At 45.3% G+C, this 26,744-nt stretch overlaps 1 protein-coding gene across 1 annotated transcript in view; it reads right to left on the reverse strand.

Annotated features, from left to right (window-relative positions):
• Nucleotides 1–26,744, reverse strand: part of LOC137537714 (intestinal mucin-like protein) — a 293,053-nt gene that overhangs the window by 26,767 nt on the left and 239,542 nt on the right. Inside the window, exons 9-10 of the mRNA XM_068259655.1 lie at nucleotides 25,618–25,749; nucleotides 13,429–13,512 (exon numbers count right to left, since the gene is read on the reverse strand). Coding sequence (XP_068115756.1) covers nucleotides 13,429–13,512; nucleotides 25,618–25,749 — 216 coding nt within the window. The remainder of the gene's footprint in view (nucleotides 1–13,428; nucleotides 13,513–25,617; nucleotides 25,750–26,744) is intronic.

Genomic DNA, 26,744 nt, shown 5'->3' on the forward strand with positions numbered 1-26,744 from the left:
GTGGAACCGGTCATAAGCAGGGTGGCCTCTTAGATGACAGGTTGTATTGGGCCTGATCTGATGGATAGGCGTGCTAGGGGGGTGACAGGAGGTGATGGATGGGTGTCTCAGGGGGTGGTTAGAGGGGAAAATAGATGCAATCAATGCACTGGGGAGGTGATCAGAAGGGGGTATGAGGGTTTGGCTGAGTGATCAAGAGCCCACACGGGGCAAATTAGGTCCTGATCTGATGGGTAGGTGTGCTAGGGGGTGACAGGTGGTGACAGGAGGTGATTGATGGGTGTCTCAAGGTGTGATTAGAGGGGGGAAATAGATGCAAGCAATGCACTGGTGAGGTGATCAGGGCTGGGGTCTGAGGGCATTCTGAGGGTGTGGGCGGGTGATTGGGTGCCCTAGGGGCAGATAGGGGTCTAATCTGATGGGTAGCAGTGACAGGGGCTGATTGATGGCCGGGTGATCAGTGGGTGATTAGATGGCAGAACAGATGTAAACAATGCACTTTGGAGGTGATCTGAGGGTAGGTCTGGGGCAATCTGATGGTGTGGGTGGGTGATCAGATTGCCCGCAAGGGGCAGGTTAGGGGCTGATTGATGAGTGGCAGTGACAGGGGGTGATTGATGGGTGGCAGTGACAGGGGGTGATTGACAGGTGATTGACAGGTGATCAGTGGGTTATTACAGGGAAAGCAAGAAGTTTTAAATCAGGATGATACCATTTATTGGCTAACTAAAAATGAATAAAATAAGCAAGCTTTCGGCCTTGCAGCCTTCGTCTGGCTTATATCCTGTTAGTTTGCAAACTGGTGGTACAGACAGCTTATATACATGCAACATCAAAAGGGAAAACAGATATTTTTTTCAAGCATAAATACATGTCATTAAGATGCCTTAATTCACACAGACCATCGACCTGGGGTTAGAGGTTGTAAGCCAAGATAAGAATCCTTGTTTACTCCCTGCTCACATACCTGGGAGTTGGACTGACACAGAGGTATCATACATTCTTAGTTCACAAGTTCAGCTATAATGGCTGAGAAAAGTTCAAATGTCATCAGTCTCATACCAATATAGAAAGTTGTTGTCCTTATTCAAAGCGTTCTGCACAGCCTTGAACCAATTTATAAATGTTGTTTCTGCTATTAATCGATCATTTGACGTTTTGAAGCCACCCTTCAGGGCAGTGACACGAAGATCAATCGTGTCACTTCTTGATCTTCGTGTCACTGCCCTGAAGGGTGGCTTCAAAACGTCAAATGATCGATTAATAGCAGAAACAACATTTATAAATTGGTTCAAGGCTGTGCAGAACGATTTGAATAAGGACAACAACTTTCTATATTGGTATGAGACTGATGACATTTGAACTTTTCTCAGCCATTATAGCTGAACTTGTGAACTAAGAATTTATGATACCTCTGTGTCAGTCCAACTCCCAGGTATGTGAGCAGGGAGTAAACAAGGATTCTTATCTTGGCTTACAACCTCTGACCCCAGGTCGATGGTCTGTGTGAATTAAGGCATCTTAATGACATGTATTTATGCTTGAAAAAAATATCTGTTTTCCCTTTTGATGTTGCATGTATATAAGCTGTCTGTACCACCAGTTTGCAAACTAACAGGATATAAGCCAGACGAAGGCTGCAAGGCTGAAAGCCTGCTTATTTTATTCATTTTTAGTTAGCCAATAAATGGTATCATCCTGATTAGAGTTGGGCCGAACGGTTCGCCTGCGAACAGTTCCATGCGAACTTCCGTGGTTCGCGTTCCGCAGGCGAACCTTTGCAGAAGTTCGGTTCGCCCCATAATGCACATGGAGGGTCAACTTTGACCCTCTACATCACAGTCAGCAGGCCCAGTGTAGCCAATTAGGCTACACTAGCCCCTGGAGCCCCACCCCCCTTATATAAGGCAGGCAGCAGCAGCCATTACGGTCACTCGTGTGCCTGCATTAGTGAGAGTAGGGCGAGCTGCTGCAGACTGTCTCTCATAGGGAAAGATTAGTTAGGCTTAGCTTGTTCCTGGCTGCATACCTATTCTGTCAACCCACCACTGCATACCTGTTCAGTGAATCCAACACTGCATACCTGTTCTGTGAGCCCACCACTGCATACCTGTACTGTGAACCCACCACTGCATACCTGTTCAGTGAACCCACCACTGCATACCTGTTCAGTGAACCCACCACTGCATACCTGTTCAGTGAACCTGCCACTGCATACCTGTTCTGTGAACCCACCACTGCATACCTGTTCTGTGAACCCACCACTGCATACCTGTTCTGTGAACCCACCACTGCATACCTGTTGTGTTCAGTGAACCTGCCACTGCATACCTGTTCTGTTCAGTGGACCCGCCACTGTATACCTGTTCAGTGAACCCGCCACTGCATACCTGTTGTGTTCAGTGAACCTGCTACTGCATACCTGTTCTGTGAACCCGCCACTGCATACCTGTTCTGTTCAGTGAACACGCCACTGTATACCTGTTCAGTGAACCCGCCACTGCATACCTGTTCTGTTCAGTGAACCTGCCACTGCATACCTGTTCTGTGAACCCGCCACTGTATACCTGTACTGTTCAGTGAACCCGCCACTGCATACCTGTTCTGTTCAGTGGACCCGCTACTGTATACCTGTTCTGTTCAGTGAACCCACCACTGTATACCTGTACTGTCCAGTGAACCCGCCACTGCATACCTGTTCTGTTCAGTGGAGCCGCTACTGTATACCGGTTCTGTTCAGTGAACCCGCCACTGCATACCTGTTGTGTTCAGTGAACCTGCCACTGTATACCTGTACTGTTCAGTGAACCTGCCACTGCATACCTGTTCTGTTCAGTGAACCTGCCACTGCATACCTGTTCTGTGAAGCCGCCACTGTATACCTGTACTGTTCAGTGAACCCGCCACTGCATACCTGTTGTGTTTAGTGAACCTGCCACTGTATACCTGTTCTGTTCAGTGAACCCGCCACTGTATACCTGTTCAGTGAACCCGCCACTGCATACCTGTTCTGTTCAGTGAACCCGCCACTGCATACCTGTTGTGTTCAGTGAACCCGCCACTGCATACCTGTTGTGTTCAGTAAACCTGCCACTGCATACCTGTTCTGTGAACCCGCCACTGCATACCTGTTCTGTTCAGTGGACTCGCCACTGTATACCTGTTCTGTTCAGTGAACACGCCACTGTATACCTGTTCAGTGAACCCGCCACTGCATACCTGTTCTGTTCAGTGAACCTGCCACTGCATACCTGTTCTGTTCAGTGGACCTGCTACTGTATACCTGTTCTGTTCAGTGAACCCGCCACTGTATACCTGTTGTGTTCAGTGAACCTGCCACTGTATACCTGTTCTGTTCAGTGAACCTGCCACTGCATACCTGTTCTGTGAACCCGCCACTGTATACCTGTACTGTTCAGTGAACCCGCCACTGCATACCTGTTGTGTTCAGTGAACCTGCCACTGTATACCTGTTCTGTTCAGTGAACCCGCCACTGTATACCTGTTCAGTGAACCCGCCACTGCATACCTGTTCTGTTCAGTGAACCCGCCACTGCATACCTGTTGTGTTCAGTGAACCCGCCACTGCATACCTGTTGTGTTCAGTGAACCTGCCACTGCATACCTGTTCTGTGAACCCGACACTGCATACCTGTTCTGTTCAGTGGACCCGCCACGGTATACCTGTTCTGTTCAGTGAACACGCCACTGTATACCTGTTCAGTGAACCCGCCACTGCATACCTGTTCTGTTCAGTGAACCTGCCACTGCATACCTGTTCTGTGAACCCGCCACTGTATACCTGTACTGTTCAGTGAACCCGCCACTGCATACCTGTACTGTTCAGTGAACCCGCCACTGCATACCTGTTGTGTTCAGTGAACCCGCCACTGCATACCTGTTCTGTTCAGTGAACCTGCCACTGCATACCTGTTCTGTGAACCCGCCACTGTATACCTGTACTGTTCAGTGAACCCGCCACTGCATACCTGTTCTGTTCAGTGTACCTGCCACTGCATACCTGTTCTGTGAACCCGCCACTGTATACCTGTACTGTTCAGTGAACCCGCCACTGCATACCTGTTGTGTTCAGTGAACCTGCCACTGCATACCTGTTCTGTTCAGTGAACCCGCCACTGCATACCTGTTGTGTTCAGTGAACCCGCCACTGCATACCTGTTGTGTTCAGTGAACCTGCCACTGCATACCTGTTCTGTGAACCCGCCACTGCATACCTGTTCTGTTCAGTGGACCCGCCACTGTATACCTGTTCTGTTCAGTGAACACGCCACTGTATACCTGTTCAGTGAACCCGCCACTGCATACCTGTTCTGTTCAGTGAACCTGCCACTGCATACCTGTTCTGTGAACCCGCCACTGTATACCTGTACTGTTCAGTGAACCCGCCACTGCATACCTGCACTGTTCAGTGAACCCGCCACTGCATACCTGTTGTGTTCAGTGAACCCGCCACTGCATACCTGTTCTGTTCAGTGAACCTGCCACTGCATACCTGTTCTGTGAAACCGCCACTGTATACCTGTACTGTTCAGTGAACCCGCCACTGCATACCTGTTCTGTTCAGTGAACCTGCCACTGCATACCTGTTCTGTGAACCCGCCACTGTATACCTATACTGTTCAGTGAACCCGCCACTGCATACCTGTTGTGTTCAGTGAACCTGCCACTGCATACCTGTTCTGTTCAGTGGACCCGCCACTGTATACCTGTTCAATGAACCCGCCACTGCATACCTGTTGTGTTCAGTGAACCTGCCACTGCATACCTGTTCTGTGAACCCGCCACTGTATACCTGTTCTGTTCAGTGAACACGCCACTGTATACCTGTTCAGTGAACCCGCCACTGCATACCTGTACTGTTCAGTGAACCCGCCACTGCATACCTGTTCTGTTCAGTGGACCTGCTACTGTATACCTGTTCTGTTCAGTGAACCCGCCACTGTATACCTGTACTGTTCAGTGAACCCGCCACTGCATACCTGTTCTGTTCAGTGGAGCCGCTACTGTATACTGGTTCTGTTCAGTGAATCCGCCACTGCATACCTGTTGTGTTCAGTGAACCCGCCACTGCATACCTGTACTGTTCAGTGAACCCGCCACTGCATACCTGTACTGTTCAGTGAACCCGCCACTGCATACCTGTTGTGTTCAGTGAACCCGCCACTGCATACCTGTTCTGTTCAGTGAACCTGCCACTGCATACCTGTTCTGTGAACCCGCCACTGTATACCTGTACTGTTCAGTGAACCCGCCACTGCATACCTGTTCTGTTCAGTGAACCCGCCACTACATACCTGTTCTGTTCAGTGAACCTGCCACTGCATACCTGTTCTGTGAACCCGCCACTGTATACCTGTTCTGTTCAGTGAACCCACCGCATCAGTGCGCATACCTGTGCAGTTAAGTGAACCCACCTACCTACGTGAGTGCATGCAGTGTGATATACCACTCCGTGCATACCCGATATGGACAAAACAGGTAGAGGAAGAGGTAGTGCCAGAGCCAGAGGAAGGCCACCTGGCAGGTCTGCGCGAGGTCGTGTAAATGTAATTTCGTGTGGACCTGGCCCACAGTACAGTGCTCGGAAGAAGGCACGTCCCATCACCTCCCAAGATTGTCAGGACGTGGTTGAGTATTTAGCGACACAGAACACCTCATCTTGCTCAGCCACCAGTGCTACTACTAGCACCACTTCCGCTGCATTTGACACTTCGCAAGAATTATTTAGTGTTGAAATCACTGATGCACAGCCATTGTTGTTACAGCCAGATGAATTTTCACCAGCTCATATGTCTGAGTTACGCGGCAACACTATGGATGTAACGTGTAAGGAGGATGAAGGACCTACTGATGGTGCATGTTTGGATTTGTCTGAGGCAAGCGAAGCTGGGCAGGATGATTATGATGATGAGGATGATAGGGATCCTCTGTATGTTCCCAATAGAGGAGATGAAGAGGGGGACAGTTCAGAGGGGGAGTCAGAGAGTAGTAGGAGGAGAGAAGTTGCTGAAAGAAGCTGGGGCAGCTCTTTGTCAGAAACAGCTGGTGGCAGTGTCCGGCACCATGTATCGCCACCTATGTACAGCCAGCCAACTTGCCCTTCAGCATCAGCTGCTGAGGTCCCCATAGTGCCCACATCCTAGGGTGGCTCAGCGGTGTGGAAATTTTTTAATGTGTGTGCCTCAGATCGGACCAAAGCCATCTGTTCGCTCTGCCAACAAAAATTGAGCCGTGGAAAGGCCAACACTCACGTAGGGACAAGTGCCTTACGAAGGCACCTGGAGAAAAGGCACAAACAGCAATGGGATGGCCACCTGAGCAAAAGCAGCAGCAGCACACAAAAGAAAAGTCACCCTCCTTCTCCTCTTCCTCCTTCAGGTGCATCATCTGCTTCTGCCGCTTTCTCCCTTCCACCTTCACAGGCACCCTCCTCCACTCCGCCTCTGCCCTTGAGCGGTTCCTGCTCCTCTGCCCACAGCAGCAGTCAGGTGTCCGTGAAGGAAATGTTTGAGCGGAAGAAGCCAATTTCGGCCAGTCACCCCCTTGCCCGGCGTCTGACAGCTGGCGTGGCGGAACTGTTAGCTCGGCAGCTGTTACCATACCGGCTGGTGGACTCTGAGGCCTTCCGTAAATTTGTGGCCATCGGAACACCGCAGTGGAAGATGCCAGGCCGCACTTATTTTTCGAGAAAGGCCATACCCCAACTGCACCGTGAAGTTGAGAGGCAAGTGGTGTCATCTCTTGCGAAGAGCGTTGGGTCAAGGGTGCACCGGACCACGGATGCCTGGTCTGCCAAGCACGGGCAGGGCCGCTACATTACGTACACAGCCCATTGGGTCAACCTGGTGGTGAACGATGGCAAGCAGGGCGCAGCGGACCAAATTGTGACACCTCCACGGCTTGCAGGCAGGCCTCCTGCCACCTCCTCTCCTCCTGCTACATGCTCTTCGCTGTCCTCCTCCTCCTTGGCTGAGTGGCAGTTTTCCTCTCCAGCTACACAGCCCCAGCTCCGCAGGGCCTATGCTGCATGCCAGGTACGACGGTGTCACGCCATCTTAGACATGTCTTGTCTCAAAGCGGAGAGTCACACTGGAGCAGCTCTCCTGGCTGCTCTTAAGAAACAGGTGGATGAGTGGCTGACCCCGCACCACCTGGAGATAGGCAACGTGGTGTGCGACAACGGCAGCAATCTGCTTGCCGCTTTGCATATGGGGAAGCTGACACACATACCCTGCATGGCACATGTCATGAATCTAGTTGTTCAAAGATTTGTGGCAAAGTACCCTGGCTTAGCGGATGTCCTGAAGCAGGCCAGGAAGGTCTGTGGGCATTTGAGGCGGTCTTACACAGCCATGGCACGCTTTGCGGAAATTCAGCGGAAAAACAACATGCCGGTGAGACGCCTCATTTGCAATAGCCCGACTCGCTGGAATTCGACCCTGCTCATGTTCTCCCGCCTGCTAGAACAGAAGAAAGCCGTCACCCACTACCTCTACAACTACAGTAGAATGAAACAGTCTGGGAAGATGGGGATGTTCTGGCCCGACAACTGGACACTGATGAAAAATGCATGCAGGCTCATGCGGCCGTTTGAGGAGATGACCAACCTGGTGAGCCGCAGTGAGGGCACCATCAGCGACTTAATTCCCTACGCTTACTTCTTAGAGCGTGCTGTGCGTAGAGTGGCGGATGAAGCTGCGAATGAGCATGACCAGGAACCGTTACGGCAGGAACAGGCATGGGACCAATTTTCATCAGACCCAGCTGTTTCCTCAACACCTGTGGCAGCACAGAGGGGGGAGGAGGAGGAAGAAGAGAAGTCGTGTGCAGAAGATGAGTCAGACTCAGAGGATGATGAGCAAGGTGTTTCTTTGGGGGAGGAGGAGGAGGAGAGGACGGCGGCAGGAGAACACCCACAGCAGGCGTCGCCGGGGGCTTGTGCTGCTCAACCTTCCCGTGGTATTGTTCGCGGCTGGGGGGAGGAGGTTGACTTACGTGACGTCACTGAGGAAGAGCAAGAGGAGATGGAGGGTACTGGATCCAACTTTGTGCAGATGTCGTCTTTTATGCTGTCCTGCCTGTTGAGGGACCCCCGTATAAAAAAACCTCAAGGGGAATGAACTGTACTGGGTGGCCACACTACTAGACCCTCGGTACAGGCACAAAGTGGCGGACCTGTTACCAACTCACCTGAAGGTGGAAAGGATGCAGCACATGCAGAACCAGCTGTCAACTATGCTTTACAATGCCTTTAAGGGTGATGTGACAGCACAACGCCAGCAAGGTACCACTGCCACTAATCCTCCTCCCGTGTCCACGCAGTCAAAGACAGGACGCTCCAGCGATCTCATGGTGATGTCGGACATGCGGACGTTCTTTAGTCCAATGCCTCGCCGTAGCCCTTCCGGATCCACCCTCCACCAACGCCTGGAACGGCAGGTAGCCGACTACCTGGCCTTAAGTGTGGATGTAGACACTGCTGTGAACAGCGATGAGGAACCCTTGAACTACTGGGTGCGCAGGCTTGACCTGTGGCCAGAGCTGTCCCAATTTGCCATCCAACTTCTCTCCTGCCCTGCCGCAAGCGTCCTGTCAGAAAGGACCTTCAGCGCAGCTGGAGGCATTGTCACTGAGAAAAGAAGTCGCCTAAGTCACAAAAGTGTTAAGTACCTCACCTTTATCAAAATGAATGAGGCATGGATCCCGGAGGGCTGCTGCTCGCCCCAAGACTAAGTCAGTCCCCGCACACACAGCATCTCTGCCTGCACGCCGTGTGACTGGCTGCCTGGCCTGCCCCAAGAAGACTAAGTCGCTCCCAGTCCCTCCACACAGCATGTCTGCCTGCAGGCCGCTTGACTACCTTCTCCGCCACCACCAACAGGGTCCGGGACTCCAGGCGGATTGCTGAATTTTTTAGGCCGCTGCTAGCAGCGGCCGCTGTAATAATTTTTCTGGTGCGTGTACATGACTGCCTAATTTTTCTGGCTGCACTGCGGGCAGCTGCAACAACAAAAGAAAAGGCATGTACATGCGCCCATTCCCCTTCGTGATAATTACCTTGCCGTGGTGAAGGGGCTTGCGTATCACAATGAAGCAATGACCGGCGCCTAGATGAGTGTCTCGGGGGGCACACAAAAGATAATAAGGTCGTTGCTTCATTGTGGTCAGACCAAATTTGATCAGCTGGACAGTCACTGTTCTGTCATTCAGCTACATCAGCCAGGCGACCATATGGGCTGTAAAGCCACCAAAACATGCACTCTCGCCATGGTGCGCACCAGTCCAGCACGGCCGTCACTACACAAACAGCTGTTTGCGGTGCGTTACACGGTGAGTTTGGTGTGTCAGTGTGAAGCAGTACCTTAATTACACTACCTGATTGATGTATACACATGCAAGATGTTTTAAAGCACTTTAGGCCTGTCATTTAGCATTCAATGTGATTTCTGCCCTTAAAACGCTGCTTTGCGTCAAATCCAGATTTTTCCCGGGGACTTTTGGCGTGTATCCCACTCCGCCATGCCCCCCTCCAGGTGTTAGACCCCTTGAAACATCTTTTCCATCACTTTTGTGGCCAGCATAATTTTTTTTTTTCAAAGTTCGCATCCCCATTGAAGTCTATTGCGGTTCGCGAACTTTAACGTGAACCGAACCTTCAGTGGAAGTTCGCGAACCAGGTTTGCGAACCTAAAATCGGAGGTTCGGCCCACCTCTAATCCTGATTTAAAACGTCTTGCTTTTACTGATGGCTAACACGGTACAATACCCTTCTGCTACTTATTACAGGGAAGAACAGATGTAAATATTGCACTGGCGAATTGATAAGGGGGGGTCTGAGGGCAATCTGAGCGTGTGGGTGGGTGATTGAGTGCAAGGGGCATATTAGGGTCTGATCTGACGGGTAACAGTGACAGGTGGTGATAGGGGGTGATTGATGGGTGATTGATGGGTAATTAGTGGGTGTTTAGGGTAGAGAACAGATGTAAACACTGCACTTGGGAGGTGATCTGATGTCGGATCTGCGGGCGATCTATTGGTGTGGGTGGGTGATCAGATTGCCCGCAAGGGGCAGGTTAGGGGCTGATTGATGGGTGGCAGTGACAGGGGGTGATTGATGGGTGGCAATGACAGGGGGTGATTGACAGGTGATTGACAGGTGATCAGTGGGTTATTACAGGGAAGAACAGATGTAAATATTGCACTGGCGAATTGATAAGGGGGGGTCTGAAGGCAATCTGAGCGTGTGGGTGGGTGATTGGGTGCCCGCAAGGCGCAGATTAGGGTCTGATCTGATGGGTAACAGTGAAAGGTGGTGATAGGGAGTGATTGATGGGTGGTTGATGGGTAATTAGTGGGTGTTTAGGGTAGAGAACAGATGTGGTGATAGGGGGTGATTGATGGGTGGTTGATGGGTAATTAGTGGGTGTTTAGGGTAGAGAACAGATGTAAACACTGCACTTGGGAGGTGATCTGACGTCGGATCTGCGGGCGATCTATTGGTGTGGGTGGGTGATCAGATTGCCTGCAAGGGGCAGGTTAGGGACTGATTTATGGGTGGCAGTGACAGGGGGTGATTGATGGGTGATTGACAGGTGATTGGCAGGTGATTGGCAGGTGATCAGGGGGGATAGATGCATACAGTACACAGGGGGGGGGGGGTCTGGGGAGAATCTGAGGGGTGGGGGGGGGGGGGATCAGAAGGGAGCAGGGGCAGTTTAGGGTTAAAAAAAATAGAGTTGACAGATAGTGACAGGGAGTGATTGATGGGTGATTAGGGGGGTGATTGGGTGCAAACAGTGGTCTGGGGGGTGGGCAGGGGGGGTCTGAGGGGTGCTGTGGGCGATCAGGGGGGGGGGGAATGAGTGTGCTTGGGTGCCGACTAGGGTGGCTGCAGCCTGCCCTGGTGGTCCCTCGGACACTGGGCAGGAGGCAGCTAGTATAATAGGCTTTGTATACATTACAAAGCCTATTATACACTGTACGTGTGGCGATCCAGGTGCTAGTAACCCGCCGACGCTTCCGAACGGCCGGCGGGTTACAGCGCGAAGGGGCGGGGCCAGTCGCCGGCGGCTGATCGCGCCACGAATGACGCGATCGCCGCATAACCACGCCTGCCGCCGCCTCCGCCGATGGGCGTACTGTGGTCGTTTAGGCCCAGTCTTTGCCGCCGCCCATCGGCTGGGGGCAGTCGGCAAGTGGTTAAGTGACACTGCCTGTATACTATATATGATATGCTGCATTTTTAGGTTTATTTTTGTATTAATGGAGAGAGGGCTTCATCCAACATTTTGGTGGGCAGGCCTACTTAGACAGCTGTAAATTTCATGTAAGTTTAGCTCCACCCACGACCACACCCACATTCTGGTGCATGGCCACACCCATTTTCTGGCTGCAGTATCCAAAAGTGCCCTGGATCTCTTAGCAACGCCCTGCTTACCAACACATTTGTGAGTATTTGTAATGGGAACCATCTACACAAATCTTTAGCTGCACAACATACATGTGTTGTGATTAGTTTCATGGGTGACGTGTTATGGACTGATTTGCTTGGTAATTTCTGATCAGTGATGAGCAAAATTGGCAATATGCTATTTGCATTAATTTTTGTGAAAATAATATTAAATTCAAGTTTCAAGCGAAAATGCCATCAAAAATACTTTTTGTTATTTTTCGTGAATTTAAATGTTTGCAGTGAAAATACTGGTTTCCACATTTTTTTGTGCTTTCCATGAAAAAATACTTTTTTTTTTTTTTTTTTGCCTTCTCTCGATAAAAAGCGAACACACAAGCTATTTTGGCAAAAATGTTCTCGAATCTAAAATAGCATTTTCAATGTGAAAATCACTTTGGCAAACATTTGCATGCAGCACTTCTTTTTAATTGTTTAAGCCTGGCATGGGGATAACTTAAACTGGAATCTGAAAGCACTTGTTAACATCCAGGTGGGTTCCCAGATACACAGCCCCTCCAACCACCCCTCTCCCCCTCCCCATGTGCAGATTTAAGTCATCCTTACTAATTTGCAATAATAGTTAAAAGTAAAAAAAAAAAAAAAAAAGGCACACACTGACCCAATTTTAAAAACATTCCTTATTCTTAACTGGTTCTAGACCGACGCAGTACGCATCTACGTCCAGCAGATGTTGCTGCGGCCCTGACTGGACGTAGATTCAATGTCGTACTGAATCGCGTGTCCCCGCTATTACCACCGATCTCGCCGATCTGCACCTTCCGCAATTCGCTCCCTCTGCGGTCTATAAGACGGCAGAGCTCTGTGAGCAGGTCAAGAGCCGCTTTCATTGGCTCCTGACCGCGTGATTATGTAGAGCCAATCACATTGGTTCCCATTGGTAGACAACGTCAGGAGCCAATGAAAGTGGCTCCTGACCGGCTGTCAACACTCTGCCATCATAGAGACAGCAGAGAGAGGAGCCTGCAGCAATGGGGCATTGTCAAGACTGGCGGGTATGTGCGGTGATTCATTGGGAGTTTTACTGTGCCAGCAGTCTCTGGTCCTTAATGGTCAGAGACTGCTGGTACAGAAGTGGTTAACTAAAGAATACTTATCTTCAACTAATGAACTAATGGTCCTATACCTATAAGTTGTAGATGGCATGTTTAGGGGCTTCACAATGACTGCATGAATGGTACACTGCTCCTGTTTAAAAATATATTTTCCTGCCTCAACTTTAAAATTGATTTTCTTAAAAAATGACAAAGTTTGTTCAGAAAGAAAAATAACCCTTTCCTACCATTGCCCTTAATATACGTTCCCGATTTTGGGACAATAGCATACTGGGGGATGTGCAGAGAACCATAAAACTGATCCATAGACTGAAATGCAAAATGTGCCTCATGGAGAATTCTGGCCTTAGATCCATAAAGAATTTGCCATAATGCAATCACCCAGATGAGTTGTGTATCTGACTTTGTGACTTTTAGTCTACCCAATCATCATTGCATGTTCAGGAAGACCATGCATCACCCTAGTTAAACTGATATCAAAAAAGCAGCTCTAACCTTTAAGATAACCAAATAATCTGCACACATGTGAGGCATGTTGCCTGGCAGGGTTGAGATTTGTTTATGTGGCTGTTCTGCCAACATTGCTGGGGTATTAGCAGTTACCTTGCCACACAAAAATGTGAGCCTCAAAGTTATAAGAGCATCAGTCATTCAGTTAAAAATGAATTGCTATCTGCAAATCGACCCTAAACAATACTTTGCTATAATGTTCAATTACAAAAAAGTAATGTTTGAAGCAATGATGATATCCTAGTAAACATTAGTAATATAAATAATATAATACATAGATTTTGATTTGAAACGATGAGTTAAAACATCCGTATTACTTAACTATCTTGATGGTTTCCTTTTAAGTTGCATTTAAAGAGATAAAGATGGTACCTGCAGTGTAGAGTTGTTGAAAATACAGCTGGTCTGCTCACATATACCACAACATTTTCCTTCTACAGTCTTGTATGTGTAACCCTGTAGATTTAAAAATGTCAGAAGGTAACAATGAAATAATGATTTATAATGATCTGCAAAATAATAATTTAATAAATGCAATTTGTTAGCCAATTATGGTTGCAACTTTATCTTGAAGACCGCCTAAAAAGCAAACCTGAAAAACAGACAGCAGGGCTATAGATGTGAGTACAGCACTGCCCTGACTGTCTTATGTCCCAGAATAGTACATTTATGTACAGTATTCTAGTGAATGTGAAGCCTTTGATTGCATAGTGCTATATATTGGGAAAAGGCTATGCCACAATAGTTTCTAATTGCGTGGTCCTCTTCCTTTTGAAATATGTAGATTTGTTTCTTGAATAATATCAATTAAAGACAAAATGTCTGAATATTTCCATCCTTTGAGCAATTAACATTTTCCTAGAAGTGCAAATGTGTTTTACTACTATTCTATATTGTAGAGGATTGCTATCTAGATCAAAATTCAATAAGGCCAACTCAAGATCTGATGTAAAATTAGGGGATACATACTGTATGGTAATTTTAGTAATATTTATTTTAACACTTTTCAATATCTTCTGGGCATTTCCAAAATATATAATACATAGGCTTCAATTCATCAAGCATTACCGCATGCGGTAATGCTGAAAACAGCTGACTTTGCGCAGCACTTAAGAAAATGTTAATTCATCAAAGCTGTTACCTGAAAAGCTGAAATTACAGAGCAATGAGATAAATTATCGCCTTGTGCGGTGATTATCTCCACACATGTCAGTAAAATGTAAGCAAATGTCAATTCATCAAGCTTACAGCATTCCCTAACACATTCGGTAATTATCGCCAGCTCTCCCCTGTCGGTAACTAGCTTCGAATGCCTTTCTGTGTATGTCCCAGGGGCGGACTGACAACTCATGGGGCCCCCGGGCAATAGGAGATTATGGGGTCCCCATACCAGTGTTTCCCACCTTTCACGTTATATTTTTACAGACTAAGATATAATCATTTATTGACAACAGTAAATATGTTATATTGAGATATCGTACACTGACAAAAATCGCCAAAAAATGGGTGTGGTCACGCTACAGAATGTGGGCGTGGTCATGGGTGGGGCAAAATATACATGACCTTAGCAGTGGTGTAAAAGGTCTGCCGGGGAAGTCTGAACTCTGCCATAGTGTTTCCCCCCAAAATACATGTAATCTGACAGCATTTCACCAAAAATCCATGCAATTTGGCAGAGGTTTCTCCAAAATACAGATAATATGGCAGTCGTTCCCCCAAAATAGACGTTATCTGGCAGCAGCGGTTCCCCCAAATACACATAATTTGGCAGCGGATCACCAAAAATACATGTAGCAGCAGTGGTTCCCCCAAAATACACAGAATCTGGAAGCAGCAGTTCCCCCATTATACACAATCTGGCAGCGGTTCCCCAAAAATACACATAATCTGGCAGCTGTTTCTCAAAATACACTTAATCTGGCAGCAGCAGTTCCCCAAAAACAGTTAATCTGGCAGCAGTTCCGCCAAAATAGGTGCACCCAGTATAGGTAACCAGGTCAAAAGGTATCCCCAGTGGAAGTATCCAGGTCTATAGGTTTTCCCAGTGCAGGTATCCAGGTCTATAGGTGTCCCCAGTATAAGTAGCCTAATCTACAGGTGTCCCCAGAATAGATAACCAGGTCTATAGATGTCCCCATTTAAGATAGCCAGGTCTATAGATGTCCCCAGTTAAGATAGCCAGGTCTATAGGTGTCTCCTGTATAGATAGCCAGGTCTTTAGGTGTCCCCAGTATATGCAGCCAGGTGTATAGGTGTCCCCAGTATAGCCAGGTTTATAGGTGCCCCCAGTATATGTAGCTAGGTCTATAAGTGCCCCCAGTATATGTAGTCAGGTGTATAAGTGCCCTCAGTATATGCAGCCAGGTGTATAGGTCTCCCCAGTATATGCAGCCAGGTGTATAGGTCTCCCTAGTATAGCCAGGTCTGTAAGTGCCCCCAGTATATGCAGCCAGGTGTATAGGTCTCCCCAGTATATGCAGCCAGGTGTATAGGTCTCCCCAGTGTAGCCAGGTCTGTAAGTGCCCCCAGTATATGTAGCCAGGTGTATAGGTCTCCCCAGTATATGCAGCCAGGTGTATAGGTGTCCCCAGTATAGCCAGGTTTATAGGTGCCCCCAGTATATGTAGCTAGGTCTATAAGTGCCCCCCGTATATGTAGTCAGGTGTATAAGTGCCCCCAGTATATGCAGCCAGGTGTATAGGTCTCCCCAATATATGCAGCCAGGTGTATAGGTCTCCCCAGTATAGCCAGGTCTATAGGTGCCCTCAGTATATGTAGCTAGGTCTATAAGTGCCCCCAGTATAAGCAGCCAGGCTTGTAGGTGTCTCCAGGAGGGGAGACAGCCAGTGAAGGAGGGCAATGGGCATAGCAGCGGAGAAGGGGGGAAGTTCTCAAACCCACACTAGCTGCACACAGATCAGCGATCCCTCCGGTGGCTGAACAGCGTCTCCGCCCGCTGTCAGCCGCTTCCAGCTGTCCGACACATTACAGATTACGGAGGGGACAGCCAGGAAGGGGGGCCCCAAGGTGAGAGAAGGGGGGGGGAACTTCCCCCCTTCTCCGCTGCTATGCCCATTGCCCTCCTTCACTGGCTGTCTCCCCTCCGGCTCAGGGTTCTCTAGTGGGGGTGGCGGGCCCCCCCTGTCCACGGGCCCTCGGTCCGTGCCCGAGTGCCCTAATGGTCAGTCCGCCCCTGGTATGTCCTCATGATTGGCAGGAGCAGGCAGCCAATAGTTCTCCTGCAAGTGCCGCTGATAGGTCGCACAGGCTTCTCCAGTGAGCAAAGAGAACGGAACAAAATATATTTTCCAGGTTCCCTTTGGTGGTTTAACCCTTTGAGTCGCTGTTTGAAAATGCAAAGTTGCTAGTTGTGAAATCAACAAGCATGGCATTTGTAATGTCTCTGGGAAGTTAATCTAAGTTGTGGCAATTAAGTAAAATGTTAAGAAAGACTAATGGATAGATTCAGAGCAGCAGAGGCAGTATAAAAAACAGTAAATATAAGAAATGTTTACATCTAAAGGGATGTCTGGATGCCTTCTATTGTAAGGCAGCTTGTAACAACACAGAGACCTTCCAAGCTGCTCTGCACTGCTCTGCTGTTATCGACCAAAAGCCTTTGATGAATTGAAGCCTAGTAGTTCGGTAGCTTAACGAACCTCTACTGCACATGTGAAAATATTGATGAATTAGCACAGTGAAGTGTAAAATACCGAATGCGGTATTTTAAGGACTGGGATTTTGTTATCGAACACCCTTTGATGAATTGAAGCTAGTGCCAATTCATCCACATTCCCTTCAACATTCAGAATATGTTCCTGGTTTAAGAGTAGTAAACTGTCTTGAAGCTAGAAATCAATGCCATAATATTTTGGTTAGAAATATTAATTTGAAAAATCCTATGCCATGCATCTATTTAAGGAGAATATTGATTGCATTTTCGGACTTGGATTTCCTTGTAATTAATAGAAATGTAGTGAATTTAGGCAAGTTTAGAATCTTACATATCTCCTTTGGCAACATAGTAACACAATTACAATACTGAGGTAGCAAGTAACAAAGCTGTAGACATTTTGTTTATATTTAGTCATCTGTGAAACATTATCTGAATGGCAGGTAAAATCCAATGGCTGTTACTCTCTGGATGTGATGCAAAGTTATTTTAATGCGAAGATGAAAAATGATCTCCTAGGAGAAAACTGAGGTGAAAAAAGTGAATTGCAGATGGTCCAATGTCTATATTCTCTATAAAATAACTTTAAGGCATTTTACAATTTACGTTTGCTCCTCATTTTTCCCATAGATCATATTTTCACACCTCATCAATAAATGCCTTTTAAGCCACCAGGAAGCAAGTAAATACTCAGAATAATGTTGACATTGACAGTACGTTTTCTTTTTTCAATTGTAGAATGTTGAATTGCATGTGGTTGAGTTCAAATGACTTATTCAAATGACTTTTCTCCTGAGTTCTCTCCCAGGAGATCATTTTTCATCTTATCTAAAAAAAAATACTTTTTAGCACTTTAAAAAAATACTAGAAATTGCAGGTACATTAAAAAAAGCTAAAAACAAATTTATTTTGAGTAATTTCTTTCTTGGTGGGAGCTTTAAAGTATTTTATTGATAAGGACTGGATATATCTAAAACTCAGGAAAAAGTTAATGTCTCTGTTTTACGAAAGCGGTCATTCAAATTTTTAAAAATTTTCAAAATTACTATACCAGTATATGGACATGTTCATATCTCTGTGTTGTAACAGACCACATACTGCACATTCTAAAGTGTTTTTCTGGATAACATTCAGTTATGAGCATGTTACCATAGCAATTCTATACAAACGTGGTTAGGTTGAGCACCCACTCAGGCTCAGGTTAAAGGTGTGTGCCTGGATCCTCACCCCTGTACCAAGGGGTCACAGTCCAGAACTCCAGCAAAGGACGGGCACCACACGAAAGTACTATAAGTTCTGATACTTTACTAAGTCATAAAAATGACTGACAATGACAGCCCGCTGTTTCGGCCACTGTTGGCCTTTATCAAGTTGCCATACAAGTCAAATGCAACACATAAGTGTACACACAATCCTTATATACAGAAGTGCCCACCCCTTTGGGCGTGTCACACAATACATGCATGCTGGGAGTGGAGGGAAGCCAGACCTGATGGGGAACTGCAGGAGAAATTTTCCACCAATGTGGCACAAGAGATTCAAAAGTCACTCACCAATCAGCTCTCAGATGTATACAGCAAACTGCCGGCTGTATATCTATCCATATGCACAGGGACGGGCGCATCACGCTCTGCAACTGTCAGAGACAGAGTCACATGGGTAGCATAGAGCTGATCATCTGCCTCCATCCCACGGCCAATAGAAAACAGCCAGCCCCGGCAACTCAAAGACAGCATTTCCTCACATAAAACAGCAATTAGAAATGCTTTAATTGAACAGTCTGTGGCAGAACATTTCTTCAAATGTGGACATGGGGTATCACAATTGCGAGTCATGGCCATTGATGGGGTTCCACCATCCTGGAGGGGCAGTAGCCGACAAAAAGAGTTATTGCGTAGAGAATCAGGCTGGATAAAGAGATTAGATGCAACGGGTCCTGCAGGCCTTAATAGGGAATGTGACCTGGGCTTTTGTGTATAATATTCTATATTCTGGTTCTTTTTTTGACTGGAATAGTGTTAAATCAATGCTGAGGTTTCTACTAGTTTGTTCTTTGTAATTAATATAAGGTATTGTAAAATGATTCTTTGTTAATCTATTTTTAATGTGTTTTATTTCAGATAGCTGTGGAGGGAGGTGGAAGCCGTCTCTTGGATGTCATGCAGATTCCTTTAACCCGGCTGAGTACGTGAGTATGGGCGGTGCGCTTTGTTTATTATTGTTACTGTTGCTATGTGTGGCGTATCGCCGCCAGGGCCGGATTTGTACTTTTTACCGCCCAAGGCCAACTATACAATCTGTATGGTTGTTATATCTGTGTGCCCCAATGAGAATTCAACTTTCTTTCCATCATTGATGTCACAGACAATAGCTATTTTAGAAATACGTGTGTAGATTAGAAGTTATGTTTTGAAATGTTATGTTATGCTTGCCATCTCATTAATGATGGACCCATTGCGTCACCATTAGGCTGATGTATACCTGCAGGATAGAGCTTACAGGTCTTGCAGGGACGGCACAAGTACAGGACAGAGAGTTCAAAGGTTAAAGCTGTTCTTGTAGATAGGGATGACTGCATAGAACAGCTTTCCTGCCCCTCACTGAGCCGCCCCTAAACTTCTGGTGCCCTAGGCCATGGCCTATGTGGCCTTGCCAGAAATCCGGCCCTGATCGCCGCCCTTCAGGGATGTGCACACCTGCTCACTCTAGTTGCTGGAGCTGGCTGTTTTCTATTGGCCGTGGGATGGAGGCAGATGATTGGCTCTATGCTACCCATGTGACTCTGTCACATGATCGCAAGTCTATCACCGCTGATTGCATAGCAGCAGTTGCAGAGCGTGCATATGGATAGATATACAGCCAGCGGTTTGCTGTATACATCTGAGAGCTGATTGGTGAGTGACTTTTGAATCTCTTGTGCCACATTGGTGGAAAATTTCTCTTGCAGTTCCCCATCAGGTGCAGCTTCCCTCCGCTCCCAGCATGCATGTATTGTGTGACCCGCCTAAAGGGGTGGGCACTTCTGTATATAATGATTGTGTGTACACATGTGTTGCATTTGACTTGTATGGCAACTTGATAAAGGCCAACAGTGGCCGAAACAGCGGGCTGTCGTTGTCAGTCATTTTTATGACTTAATAAAGTATCAGAGCTTATAATACTTTCGTGTGGTGCCCGTCCTTTTCATAGCAATTCTATAAGCTGTGAAATGTGTCATACACGTGATAAAGTGCGGAGTGTGCATAGTGGTATGCCCACATTACAGTGCATCACACAAGATTACATGATGCCCATTGGGCCTGGACCAATTCACTTTTTCTCCTAGGAGATATTTTTTCATAAACAAAAATGTGCATTAATTACACATGCAGCTTTACCATGAACAGGTGCAAGGGGGGATGGAGGATGAGGAGATGGGTTCACTTGAACCACAACTACCATTACATACCAATATGCGTCCTAAATCAATATACATGCCATCAATTCAACAAAATAAGTATATATCTACATTCAATGAATGTCTAATGAGTGAAATTACATCTTGGGGGGGGGGGGGGGGGGGGGGGAATCTCCCTAGAAAATAGCAATCTTACAAATAAGGAAAGACAGGCTTTAAAAAAATACAAGTTCAGAAGGACATAATCATTAAAAGAAGTGATAAGGGGGAAAACTTAGTACTGTGGCCAAGAGAGATGTACCTAGCAAAGGTCCAGCGACAACTCGACGACGAGGATTGTTATGAGCATATGATGGTCAACCCCTTTGTACGGCTGAAAGAGGAAATAAATAGGCGACTTCAATGGGGATTTCTGGATAATATCCTCACTGAAAGAGAGTACAAAGCATTGCTAATGGACCTATTTGTGGTGCCTGTCCTATATATTCAACCCAAAGTACACAAAAATATTCAACAGCCTCCAGGCCGGCCTATAATTGCTGCAATTAATGCACCTACACAAAAAACAGCCCAATATCTCAACAAAAAATGTAAACCTATGGTAGAGAGACTCCCTTCCTTCGTGTTGGATACAATGCAATTATTGGAGAAATTAAATAAGGTTACAGTCCCAGATGGGGCCTTACTCGTGGGTTTAGATGTAGACTGCTTATTTACTTCCATACCGAACAAAGTGGGTCTATGGGCTGTTGAAAAATAGCTGTACAGATACTATCCACATGAGGACATTCACAACGACTTTGTAGGTAAACTATTGCAATTTATACTAGAGAACAACTATTTTTTCTTCAATGGAAAACTCTACAGACAGAAGAGGGGCGTGGCCATGGGGGTGGCGTGCTCTCCGGCATATGAATGTCTACACTTGGGCGCATGGGAGAAGGAGGTGGTCTAAGTGGAGCCAGCTTCCCAGGGGTGCGCCCCCCTATGGCTACGCTATGTGGATGACGTGTTTATGTTGTGGACAGGAACTAGATTGGAGTTGGAACAATTTATCCAATCTCTCAATAAAAATACTTATAACATCTTCTTAACATTTAAAGTCCATGAGCAGGAAATAGAGTTTTTGTATGTTAAAATCAAAAAGGAAGGCAATAAGCTGACTACCTCAACATATAGGAAAACCAAAGCAGGAAATCTCCTGCTCCATTATGATAGTGCTCACTTTGAATCACAAAAGAGGGCAGTCCCCATAGGACAATTCTTAAGACTACGGAGAAACTGTAGTGATATAGTACAATTTAACCTCTTGACGACCAGCTAACGCCAATCAGCATAAACTGGTTGTCTGCGGGTTTCCATGGAAACCTTCCATGTCAGTTCATGGAGGGTGTCTCCGTGAACTGCCTGCGAGCCTCCGATCGTGGCTCGCAGGCGAAATGTAAACACGCGGGGAAGAAATCCCCTGTGTTTACACTGTACGGCGCTGCAGCAGCGCCGTAAAGGAGATCGGCGATCCCCGGCCTCTTATAGGCCGGGGATCGCCGCTGTCTGATAGGCTGAAGCCTATCAGAGGCAGTACAGGATGTATCGCTGTCCTGTACCGCCCACAGAGCCAGGGAGAGGGAGGGAAGGAGAGGGAGGGGGAATAGTGCCGTGGAGGGGGGCTTTGAGGAGCCCCCCCGCAAGGCACAGCACAGCGGTGTCGATCAAACCCCCCCAGCAGGACATCCCCCTAGTGGGGAAAAAAGGGGGGGGAAGTCTGATCGCCCTGCCTGCAATACGATCTGTGCTGGGGGGCTGAAGAGCCCACTCAGCACAGATCAATGGGAAATCACTTGGTCGGCAAGTGGTTAAGAGGGAGGCCCATGAATTGAAAGAAAGACTAAGGGCATGGGGTTACCCCCATAAGTTACTAAAATCTGCACTGTATAGAGCACTGACATTTAATAGGAATACACTGCTGACAAAAAAGGATAAAAGTGATGCCAAACAATATCCCAGACTGATTACAACATATGGGGCACACTGGGGCAGACTTAAAAATACACTGCATAGATTCTGGCCTATATTGCTAAAAGACAAAAGGCTTGCTAAGATAGTTGGACCTCGACCCACACTGACTGCAAGAAAGAATAGAAATCTAGCTGATATGCTGACATCCCCAGAATTCAAGGCCCAACCTAAACACCAATTCTTTAGATGCAAAAATGGGATGCATAGATGCAATGACTGCTCCATATGTCCACTTGTAGAGGTGACTGATACATTTACTAATTCAACTAATACTAAAGTGTATGACATCAGTTATCCTATGACATGCAAAACTAAAAATGTGGTCTACCAAATGATGTGCCCATGTGGTAAATTTTACATAGGCAAGACAAAAAGAGAGATTCAAGAACATGTAAGAAATATTATTGATGCAGAAAAAGAGGAAAAATGTAATAAAGAGAAAACACCAGTGGCCCTTAATTTTGCTACACACCACAATTCAGATCCCTCCCTCTTAAAAGTGAAAACAATATACCACTTAGACCCAAGAATTAGATACTTGAATTCAGAGACAGAGTTATATAAAAAAGAAAGCTACTGGATATAGGTATTGGATACATCGAGTCCCTGAGGATTAAATACTGACCTCAATTTAAAAGTGTTTTTGTAGATAGGTGTATGTAATACAAATGTGTACAAAAATAGGTAAAATGCCTTTGAGATAAAAATTGAGGGTGCTGACGCCTACATCTAGATATGTCTATTCATGTCTGTAATAAGATTTGCATTAGAGCAGTATTATCCGATCCTGTATGAAATGTAATGTACCTAAGCCGGTTTAGCTGTGTTGTTTCTCTTTTATTTTAAATGAATAATGCCTATTAAGGATGTAAACAGTTATATATGAAATTGAGGCAAGCTAGGATTCATTGTACAATTTCCAGCATATGGGGTACTCTATGCAAGCTGTAAAAATAAAAACGGACATGTAATAGCAACTACCAACCACAATATGTCAACAGAATACAAGCTGGTTGGATTCATATATATTGCTTCCAATGGAGTTCTAGGAGCAATTTGAACTTTAGCCACAAGATGGCACTACTCTTAGAAAAAATCCTGCACTGCCCGCATCAGCTATAAAAACAAAAATCTCAGGATACGAATCCTATATGTAAATACGTGACACACGTTCTGACGAAGCTCCAGCGCAGTTCACGTAGGTTGCTGAACGCCGGGGCAGCCATGCCACTGATAGCACTGCAGCCAAACAGAGGAGCCTGGGCCCAGGCATATCCATAAAGTCACATTTGGGAAATCTAGAAGGAAGTTTCTTATGTGGAACGATAAGTATAACAGCTCTAGAACACGCTTTGCTGAAGTTGTGATGATGTATTGACAGCATAGTCTGTGGAACTTTGTTGAAAAGTGAAAAGCTGTACATTTGTGGTGGCCACGCTATATAGGATGGATTCCTGTTGTGATTGGACAGTGAATTGACCTTTGCGGCTGCCTCATTTATGCTACTTAAGCTTGCAAGCAATGCAAAACGCCAGTTTTAACTTGCTGCAATATTGAAACGCTAAGAGACTAAATTCAAATATATGCAAACTACCTATTGGAGGACGGTTGCTTGTTTACTCAGTGAAAAAATTGACTATATGATATCTATAAGAGATGGCAATGAGGAGATGATAGCATATATTTTTGGATGCAATAAGCTGAGATCATATAAGTGGAAAATAGCACTGTGTGCTCAAGGACATGCTTCTTAAAGTGGTACCACGCTTTGTGCGCACATTTTTTTTATAACTTTTTGTGCCTTTTCCCCTGTACAGCATTGGATGTCTAATTATAGGACAGTGACTTATTCTGCATATTTCAACATTAGTTGCAGTATAGTACCATAGATGTGACAGATACTAATTTTAGGATAGCCAGAGTGGCCCTACCCTAATTACTTAATTGTTTTGGCAATTGGCATACATCCAAAAGTTTATCATATTGGTCGTTATCATTTTTGTAATATTACCTCCGTGAGTGTATATAAAAATGTTTTTCTCAAACTTGTCTAGGTCAGACATAACCTGGCTGCCATTACTACTATTGGGCCTATAGGCCAGGATACCTCGCGCTATTTTCTGGATGAATATATATAAGCTAATGTGAAAAACTGATGACCGATTTTTAATCATCTGGGGGATACAAGTGGGGTTTTGATTGATGAAAGCAATTGCTGACTTTGTCAAAATTATAGACTATTTTTATTTATCCAATAACATTTTTTTTGCTAATTTTTTAAAGAGCTTTTGCAGTTTCCATAATTTCTTTTTGACAATAACAGTGTGCAGCTATATGCGCTGTTGTGTGTTTTCTTGATATTTTTTCATCTTCTGTTTAAAATAACCCTTTGCAACCTGCAAATGAAAAAGGGCCACAAAGGCAGTAAAAAAAAGTATAGTCAAAATTATTCTGAGTATTTTCTGGCTTGCTGGTGGTTTAAAAGGCATTTCATTTACAGGTGAAACTCAAAGAATGTGAATAGCATGCAAAAGTCCATTTATTTCAGTAATCTAACTTAAAAGGTGTAATTGATATATGAAATAGTTTTTGCAGGTGTTTTGGATTAATTAGCTGATTATAGTCTGACTTTGAGCCTAGAATATTAAACCTTTTCACAATATTCGAATGATCTGAGATTTTGATTTTGTAATTCTCATAAGCTGTAAGCCCTAATTATCAAAATTATAACAAATAAAGGCTTGAAATATCTCACTGTGCCTGTAATGAGTTTATTCCATCTATGAGTTTAACCTTTTAAGTTAACTTACTAAAATATACTGACTTTTTTACAATGTTCTAATTCTTAAGTTTCACCTGTATAATGCGAAAATATCGTCTAGGAAAATAAGTGAATTGGAATGGGCCCATAATGTGAATTTAGCCTGAAGAATTATCTTTATCCTTGCAGCTCTTTTATCACAACAGTTGCTTACACCAGAGGGGTGTAACAAACACAAAACACTAGAGATGGTCTGTGCAGTCTGGAGAAAAACAAAAATGTGGTTTAAAAAAGGCAATTTCAAATTTCTCTAAAAAAAGATTTTGTGAAAATCACGATTTTCAAATATTGTGAAATTTGTGCTGAAGTCGAGGAAGGCAACATGTGCCATGTAGGACCTGTATTTGTGTGAAGTGCTAGCAAGATGTACTTGCACAGTTTTATTTCATATAGAGGCCTTAGAAGATCCAGGCCTAACGCCCATTGCTATAATTAAATGCCTATGAAAAGGTTTTTTCAGAATGGCAGCTTACAAGTAAAGACGTAAAAAGTTGTTGCTAAAATGTTGTATACGGTAAATCATTAAAATTCAGATACACATGGAAAACAAAAATTAAAATGTGAACATTGTGAATTTTGACAGATCCAGCTTATCACCAATACTGCTAATGAGACAATCTGACTGAAATCAATGTTTCTATTTGGGCTACTTACCAATGCGCATTCAGTATCACATGTAGTGGACACACAGGTAACCAGGTGCAGATGAGTTTGTGGATCGGTTGCATTGGTGCATGTACACGTTATGCATGGATCACTACTAGCAGAAGGTACAGTGCTACCTGGCTGTAAAATAAATTGTCCAAATTGTTATCTAGCAATGAGTCAAACATACCAGCAAAATGACACCATACCCCTGATCACTTCATTAAAAACACATTGTGGTGTACGCACTAAACTGCATTGAGCAGAATAAAGTGCATTGTCTTACCACACAATAAGCAAAATGCTATACATTACATGCAATTCATTATGCTCAACACATCGTGTGTAAGACTCTATGTACGTTATTCTGCTTAACACAGTTTAGAGCATATAACCCTCCCCCCGCCTCAACTTACCCTTAACCTACACAACATCCTCTACGACCAACACAGCTGTCTGCAAGTTGGATTAGTATGGCTCTGTAAAATTAATAGGTTATAGGCATACTGTGTGTCTGTAGCTCTGGACCTACAGCAACAATTTGCATATTCATTCATTGAGCAGATGTGATGAATAATGGGAGTTCATTCTAGTTTTGAATTAAAATAGCTTTTTAGTAACAGAACTTTTAGTTTCCTTTTAGTCCCTAAAAAACACTAGTGGTAGTGGTGCACCAAGGCTTAAAGTGAACCCGAGGTGAAAATAAACTGATGAGATCAACAATTGTATTTATGCTCCTACTCCTAAAATGACTTGACCTTTTTTTTTTTTTTTTTTTTTTTAATGGAACCTAAACTGAGAAGGATATGGATTTATCCTTTTAAAATAATACCAGTTGCCTGACTCTCCTGCTGATCCTGTGTCTCTAATAATTTTAGCCACAGCCCCTGAACAGCATGCAGATCAGGTGCTCTGACTGAAGTCAGACTGGATTAGCTGCATGCTTGTGTCAGGTGTGTGATTCAGCCACTACTGCAATCAAAGAGATCAGCAGGACTGCCAAGCAACTGGTATTGTTTAAAAGGAAACATTCATATCCCTCTCAGTTTAGGTTCCCTTTAAGATATCCAATGGTTTTATTTTATATCTAATTTCTTAATGACAAGTTGACTTATAAAAACGTCCTGCTAGAGCCT

Source organism: Hyperolius riggenbachi, chromosome 11 (genome assembly GCF_040937935.1).
Source record: "Hyperolius riggenbachi isolate aHypRig1 chromosome 11, aHypRig1.pri, whole genome shotgun sequence".
Taxonomy (NCBI): domain Eukaryota; kingdom Metazoa; phylum Chordata; class Amphibia; order Anura; family Hyperoliidae; genus Hyperolius; species Hyperolius riggenbachi.